Genomic DNA, 8,224 nt, shown 5'->3' with positions numbered 1-8,224 from the left:
CGTCCTGTAATACACTACACTGCCCACGGTGCTTTGCGCGACTCGCCCAACCCCTTCCTCCCGCTCGTAACAACAGCGCGCCTTGTAGGGGCTTGTTGGTGGAAAGCATTGGTCGTGTTTGGAACGTGTCTTGGTTGTATTTGGTAGTAATAGTAGTAGTAGTAATAATAGCAGTAGCTTAGTAGTAGTAGTGGTAGTAGTAGTATTAGTAGCAGCAGCAGCAGTCGTTTTTATAGTAGTAGTAGTTGTAGTAGTTGTTTTGCAGTAGTTGTAGTAGTTGTTTTGTGTGTGTCCGTGGGACCGTGTCTGTCTGTAAAAAGATGCCGTCGTTTTGTGTTGTGCCTGGATGTTACGAGGCCAGAAAGAGGAAGAAAGGACCCGTGTCTTTTCACACATTTCCAAAAGGAGACCGACGACGGGAGCTTTGTAAGCAGTGGCTGAGAGCAATCAAACACCCGCGTTACAATGAACATACAGACCCAATGATACTCGGAGCTCTGCGAGTGTGTAGTGAACATTTTACGGAGGAGGACTTCGAGAGGAATCTGATGGGAGAACTGATGGACAAGGGAAAGCCAAGGAAAGCAAAAGCTATACTGAAGGAGAGCGCTGTTCCATCAGTGTTCCTGGAGACGTCCACCACGTCTATTGCTGTTCCACCCCTGCCGGCCAAAAGAAGAACACCAGAGGTATGTTTGGAGTTTGAAAATAGCCGATCTACAAGCTCACAATGCGTTGCAGCGCGACGCGTTGTGAGCTTGTAGATCGTAATGCTGTAAGCAATTTGTGAAATGTGTAATAGATTAGAAGTAAACGCAAGTCACTTGACTAGCTATATTTATGTTGTCACTTTTCTTTAGAACCTGTCACCTGTAGAAGTGGAGGCTTCAAATGAAGTTGCAGTTTTGCAAGAGGTAGGCAACTTTTATTTGGAAGAAGTCAATATAACGTTAGCCTTGTTGTTTTGAGACACGTTTAGTGCTAGGATGTAGGTTTCTTGATCCCGAGGGCAATGTGGGGGGCAGACCTCCATTCAGAAACACCCCCACGTAGAAACATCCCCACTGATCGTTTAGGTTGGGTTTAGTGTGACACCTCCATTTAGAATAATGGAAGTCAATCTTATGAATGTATGTGTTGTCGTTGTGCTGGGCTGGGCTCTATTGTCATTGCTAGCGATGCTAATCTTTATCCTGTCATAATTTGCCTTGTGGTGCATAATCAGTGTAGTGTATTGTGTTGGCGAATGATTAGGCCATGACACCGTTTGTCAGAGAACTTCACTTATCAACCAACTTTGAGTAGCACAACATTAGAATCACATGCCAACATAAGACCCTGAGTGAAATCACAACACAGGCAAGGCATCACATACGCAGCACAATCGAACAGAGAATCAGTGTTGTGAATTATTTCATGATAATGATAAACATGAATAGTAATCCCAGCTGTTAAAAATATAACTACTATTTACAATTTAAAAACATTTCGGAAACACATTATTTACTGCATGCTTGTTTATGGTTGCAGATTATTTTAGTATAATTTGGAACAAGCTTAGACACTTTATTTTGAAGAACCTAACGGGAAGTTGCTTTTCTGTCTGACTGTGAGTGATGTCACAACCTAGAAAGACGTCAAAATAGTCTGCCTGCTTCTGTGTTGCGATTGGGTTACTAGCTACAGAAAAGAGACCCACCACGTTAATGCTGTGAACCTTCAAGCCATATTCTGTACACTTTTCCTTTGTTGGTATTTTTCTCAACTTGCAAGAAGTTTCATGTACACTTTGTAAAAAGTTTCTTTGGTCTCATCATTTATCATTATTTTCAAATATCTCTACAATCACAGAGCAGAGCAGAACAGAACAGAACATAGTATCAGTGATACAACACAGTGCTTCTAACACTGTCATGTAAATGCATGTACAACACATACTTTATTTGAGAGACACTGGTGAAATAAGTCATCACAGTGGAATATTTTATGTGGATTGATTGATTCTTATACATTCTGTCTTGGATTATCTTGTAGCTGGTAAAATAATAGTGATTAAACTCTCCCTCATTTCTGCTGTTATCCTCAGGGGTCAATGGAGAGGGGAGGTTCAAACCCTACTTTAGGACCAACAGCATCACCATCAGCCATGGCCAAAATAGGACCAACAGCATCACCATCAGCCATGGCCAAAAGAAGAAGAAAGGAGGTATGATTAGGGTTCAAATGCCATACTTGGCAACACGTGCACCTACATATAGACAGGCTTCACATAAAGATGTCCTCTTTCAAGAGGTAAGAACGTTTTGTTGAGACCCACTGCCCTAAGGAGTAGAAGGAACATGTAAACAGACACTGACAAGTGGTGATTGCATTACAGAGATGTTATTGTGGTCTTTGTAAATGTTGTAAATGAATTGGCCTACTGAGAGTCTATGATGCTTACAATGAGACCTTTTTGTTGTTGTTTAGTTTGTAGCTGGATCACCCGCCACATCTACGCCACACACTGCAAGCCCACATGGGCTACATCGTCTGCGTCAATCAGTAAGTATTCACCATGGTTACTAATGAAAAATCTTGAAAGTGTGAGAAGTACTGATTTGTGGAATACTATGCAGCACTGAATGCTGCGCTGCGTGCTTGTATATGGTCTTTGAATATTTTGACCCAATTCTATGAATGTCTTCTAAATCAGTGGTTCTCAAACTTTTTTATGTCAAGGACCCTCCAAATTACTATTGTATGTTGTATTTGGCCGTTGATCCCCATCTCAAAATATGTTGTTCCAGGGACCCCCAGAAGCAGAGATTTGAGTTACAGAAGTTTGCTTTGAAAAATATATATACAAAGATTTACAAATATTTTCACAACAACAAATAGCAGATCTACAAGTGGTCAGCAGTGCTGTGAGCTTGTATATTTGCTATTTTTCAATAGCTAAAGTATAAAATAATTCCAGGTCTTAATGACAGACATTATCAACTGCCAATGTTGGTGTGGTCAGCGTGTTAGTTTATTTCTCCATTTTCATTTAAAATTAGGCTCTCATGGACACAAGTAGCAGCAGTTGGGAAGTATTTGACCCCAAGGATTCAGACTATTGTCCCGAGGATGATTCATCCACCACCACCACCCCAGCTTCATCTCAGGAGAAGCGTGTGAAGAAGAAGGAGGATGATGATGATGATGATGAGGAGGATCCAGATCGTCATCGTTGGAAGGAGCCTAAGGTCATCGTTTATGAGTCCAGTATCCTAGAACTCTTCAGGAAGTGTCAGTGCTGTGGAAAGCCCATAAACGAAACAAACGTGTTCTATGTCGGGGCACAGATGAAGGTTAGGTGGGACTGCCTTGAAGGACACTCTGGTACCTGGTCTTCATCTCCTGAAGTCAGAGGGATGCCTGAGGTGAACCTGCTTAGTGCTGCCTCTGTGCTGTTCACGGGGAGCACCATCACAGAGTTGGAGGATTGGTCCGCATTAATGAACTTGAGGATGATCAAACACACCACCTTCTATGACATGCAGAAGTCATATCTAGGTCCTGTCATTGAGAGCACGTACGCAAGACAGAGGGATTCCATCCTGGCCAGACTCTGCATTGAAGAGGTGGAAAAGAAGGAGAGGGGAGAACCGTATACGCCAGTCCACCTGTCTGGGGATGGAAGGTGTGTATGAAGAATGTAAAGGAAACAGCAGAAGTAGTAGTAGTAGTGTATATACATTGAAATCAGTATTGATCATTAGTTTGGGATTTATTGCATTGATTGAAATGCTTATTTTAATATGTATATATTTGTTTTTACTCAGATGTGACTCACCAGGGTTTTCAGCAAAATACTGCCATTACACCATGATGCTGGATGCCACTGGAGAGATTTTGCAGACTAACCTAGTGCAGGTAATTTGAGTTGTGTTATTGCATAACATTGTGGCATAACGGCTGGTTACTCTATGTATCTTTTACTACCCTCCATCCCTCTAACTTCTTGTAGGTCACAGAAGCATCAAGTTCATCTGCCATGGAAGTAGAAGGCTTCACACGGGCCCTCGACACGCTGCTTGATGTGGGACTACAGGTGGAGGTGGTAGCAACGGACCGCTCACGATCAGTGAGAAAGAAGATGAGGTCTGAAATCTATCCTGAAATCGACCATCAATTTGACATTTGGCACACGGTCAAAGGCAAGTGCAAGATACTGGATAATGGATTGTGTTCCATAATCTCTGATTTTACATTTTCTATGTTGTCTGCAATGTATTTATTTTTTTTACCGGAGGTGACACCCAAATAGTTCAGATTGTTTTAATATTTAAATTATTATTTCAGGTTTCCATAGCAAGCTGATGGCTATAGCCAAGAAGAAGGGTCGGGGAGATCTAGCGGACTGGTCAATGTAAGTGCAGATGTTTATGTTCAAGACACCTACAGCCACACAAATACTCATGTTGAGTAAGTTGAGCGTTACACAGGAGTGTAACCTATGTATTGTATTTCACCAATTAGGTCTCTGAGGAATCATTTGTGGTTCTGTTCTGCTTCCTGCGGAGGCAACACAGAGGTATGTGATCATCATATTTTACATTACTGTCTGCCCTCCTTGTTATGTCTGGCCTATTCATCTAACTGTAAAACCTTTGCTTTGGCCTGTTTAACAAGAGAGAATTAGTTTTCCTTATCTTTGTTGCCTTATTGTTTACCATAGCTTTCTTATTTGTCACAGAGGCCCATAATTGCATATCAATGTATTTATTTCAGGAGCTGAAGCGTCGTTGGCTGTCCATACTGTACCATGTCCGAGACATCCATAGCTGGACTGAGGGAGGGCGGAGGTACAGGTGTTTTCATCCCCCCCTGGACCAAGAGACGAGGAAGAAGAAGAAGTGGCTTTCCAGGGATTCACAGGTACTGTATTATTTAGATAGAATCTAGTCTTTGTATGTTACTGTTAGGGCTATAAAGAAACTACACACAGTCTCGATTATTACATCAATGTGATCTCATTTTAAAATATTGAACATGTACTACTCTAAGCAGTAAGCACTCTTGTAACTATAGTGTTACGTTGCCTTCACTGCAGTGCTATATACACGACCGGAGGGCGTTATGAGCTTGTTATTGAAATAAGTTCCCCATCATCATTTACACCTTGCTAAATTCCCTCCATTGGCTCCCAGTTACTGATAGTACAAAACACTGATGTTGCCCTACAACAAAGCAACGAAATGTATGGCAAAATCTTCCCAGCCTGATCCAACCCTACAATAATTTACAGTAGATCAGCTAACAAAAGGTTTTATAGATTAATGGAATAGGAATTTATAGAATAATGTTTTGATAATATACTGTTTAGACTGACAGTAGGTTCCTGTTTTTTTCTTGATGTATTATTAGATCTATGCATTTGATGTATTATCTTGTGGTTACCTTGCCTACCTACTGTAAATCACTCTGGATAAAGAGCGTCTACTAAATGCCTACATTGGGACTGCAGGTATACCAGGATTTGGAGAAGCTGGTCTGTGGCAAGCTGCTGTTGGGAGACCTGGAATATTTGGGCCTCTTCAAACACACAGGTAAACTGACATTGTCATCACATGTTTATGGTCCTGCTGGTGGAAAGCCAAAACATGTAGATGTGATGTGAAATTTTCCCGATTTCCATATTTACCTGCATTATTTGAAAAAAAAAAAATTTTTTTTTTTTGATGTGCACATTTTGTTATTATGTTCCTATAGGTGGCCTAGAAGTATTCCATTCTGCTCTCCTGAAATATTTGCCAAAAAGGTTAGCCTTTTCCTACACTGGCATGAAAGAGAGGGGAATGCTCGCTGTTCTGGACCACAATGAAAACATTGTGAAGCGGAAACAAGCCACAAGTGCCACAGGTTATTCATATTTGTCCATAGTGTGAACCTACTTTCCTTCTGTAAAGATCAATTTCTGCCTGTCCTCTGTATATACATTACAGCACTAGCTGTATTTCTAAATGTGAAAGTGCCTAGGGCAGGGGTCTTCAACATTTTCAGGCCAAGGACCCCTTAGTTGAGAGAGAGAGATGAATCAGGGACCCCCACAACCTGTTCATAGATTCCATATAGTTTCATCGTTTGACAGCACAATCATCAGTGTATTTTGGATTCATTTCAATTTGTGTTTTCAGATATTTAACCACTTGACCCGGGTTGACCTTTTCACTGTGCTCTTTTTCCCCTCTACACCAAAGCTCTTTGAAAAAAATAGACGATCTACAAGCTCACAACGCCTTGCAGCGCGAGGTGCTGTGAGCTTGTAGATCTGCTATTTTTGGCTAAAGTTCTCAGAATATGGACACATAGGGAGAAAGGAGAAAAAAACATTCTATCTATATTCTAAGATTTGGAGGACCCCCTAGGGGTCCCGGAACCCCTGTTGAAGACCCCTGGCCTAGGGTTAGGATCAGAACAAATATATGACTTGCTCAATGACAAGAAAAAATAAATACATTTCAGGTGAACTCTGCACCAAACAGGAGAACTGCAAGCGGACAGGGAGGTGGGCTGTGAAGAAGCAGTACGTGCCCCACACACAACTCTTCCGAGAGACACTGGTCCGTCTCGCCATCAAGCGGAGAAAGGATGTGACAGTGCCCTACCAAGTGCCAACTTCTTCTCTCGATCGGCCATCTCTACCACCCAACATTGCCAAAACGCCCAAGCCCCCAAAGAAGCAGGCAGTTCTTGACCACCAGTCCAGATTTCACCAGGACTAGTCTCCAGGTTTTCAAGACACTGTGTGTCAAATGTATGACACTGATTTACTATGACACTGCGGCACCACCAGGACAGTGGTTCTCAAACATTCAGGGGTTGATACTAAGGTCTCAGAGGCAAGTACAGGTCATGTTCTACTTGCCCAAAAAGTAAATCATCCGTTATAAGATGACTTATTTCTTTACTTTCTGGGTCTGTGCGATACAATGTTGTACCTCAATACATCCAAATTAAAATACCAAATACCTACATAGCTATGATTGAATATGTCTATGGTTACTCACTTGTTATTTTATATTTTTAAGTGCACAAAAATGATAGGTTAACAGTGCTCTTATTTTACATTCCACAGACCAGAGGACAGTGTGTTGGCCACGTTCAGGTGATTAGACAGATAGCTTGTGTTGTGTTTATAGACGGTTGCGTCTCATCAAATGAGTGGTTGGGCAACCTGAAAGTGAACTTCACCTGCCCAAACCTTATTTACCTGCCAAGGGCAGGTGGGCAAGCATTAGACAAGGACTGGCCATAGCTCTGAAAGTGTACAAATGGAACCATATGGCTCTTTGTGTAGTATAAATGATGCCATAGGAAATGTTCTTAGCCTCCTGTGAAAACCCCTTTAGAGGCAGGAGGGGTTCACGTTTCTCAGGCCAAGCACCCTTTAGCTGAGAGAGAGAGAGATGAAGCAGCACTACACATATATTGTAGTCTATAAAATTGTGTAGCAGGTGAAACTTTTTCCACACTTTTCCTTGCTAGCGTCATGGACATTGTTTGACTGCACTATCATCAGTATTGTGTAAATCAATGTGTTATTGTTCTATTCTTTCTTTGTTGGATTCATGGATTGGATTAATGTGTATATTCAGACATTTAACCACTCAAACCCTCAATACTTCAGGGTTCCCACGGTCATGAAATTCCTGGAAATATTTTGAAATTAGAAACATATTTTTCCAGTACTGGAAAAGTTTTGGAATTTATCAAGGGTCCTGGAAGGTCTTGGAAAAAATAGCTATGCATTGTCTTTGGTTATTGATTTTGGTAATACCTCTGAAATGACAAATTAAACATTGGCCAAATTGTCAAATATTAGAGTCAGAAATTGTGAAAATAGCCGATCTACATGCTCACAACACCTCGCGTTGCGAGGCGGCGTGAGCATGTAGATCTGCTATTTTCACAATAGAAACATGTTCTACAAAATTCCTCAACTCTTTGTGCTCGTCAGGGTGCCAGGTCCCCAGTTAAAATATGATTATTTCAGGGGTCACAGCCTAAAAAGGTTGAAAACCACTGGCATACACTACCTGTCTTTTGGCATTGTGCATAGGAGTAAGCGACTTGTTATTGAGCTGAATTATTGTTATATAGTCCTGGAAATTAGGTTAAATATTCTGGAAATGTTTTGGAAATTAATTGGTAAAAATGTGTGGGAACCCTGATACTTACTAGTAAACTTTACCTT

At 41.3% G+C, this 8,224-nt stretch overlaps 1 protein-coding gene across 1 annotated transcript; it reads left to right on the top strand.

Annotated features, from left to right (window-relative positions):
• The first annotated feature begins 642 nt into the window (after nucleotides 1-642).
• Nucleotides 643-7,837, top strand: LOC308280948 (uncharacterized protein). Its single transcript, XM_080755244.1, has 12 exons — nucleotides 643-914; nucleotides 2,087-2,206; nucleotides 2,470-2,544; nucleotides 3,042-3,667; nucleotides 3,810-3,900; nucleotides 3,995-4,184; nucleotides 4,330-4,396; nucleotides 4,507-4,561; nucleotides 4,759-4,905; nucleotides 5,495-5,576; nucleotides 5,740-5,889; nucleotides 6,493-7,837. Exons 2-12 carry the CDS (start codon nucleotides 2,093-2,095, stop codon nucleotides 6,750-6,752), a joined length of 1,857 nt encoding a protein of 618 aa, XP_080611370.1. The 5' UTR covers nucleotides 643-914; nucleotides 2,087-2,092; the 3' UTR covers nucleotides 6,753-7,837.
• The last annotated feature ends 387 nt before the right edge of the window (nucleotides 7,838-8,224 follow it).

Source organism: Nannobrachium achirus (assembly GCF_963921795.1).
Source record: "Nannobrachium achirus genome assembly, contig: SCAFFOLD_353, whole genome shotgun sequence".
Taxonomy (NCBI): domain Eukaryota; kingdom Metazoa; phylum Chordata; class Actinopteri; order Myctophiformes; family Myctophidae; genus Nannobrachium; species Nannobrachium achirus.
This window is presented reverse-complemented; position numbering and strand designations above follow the sequence as displayed.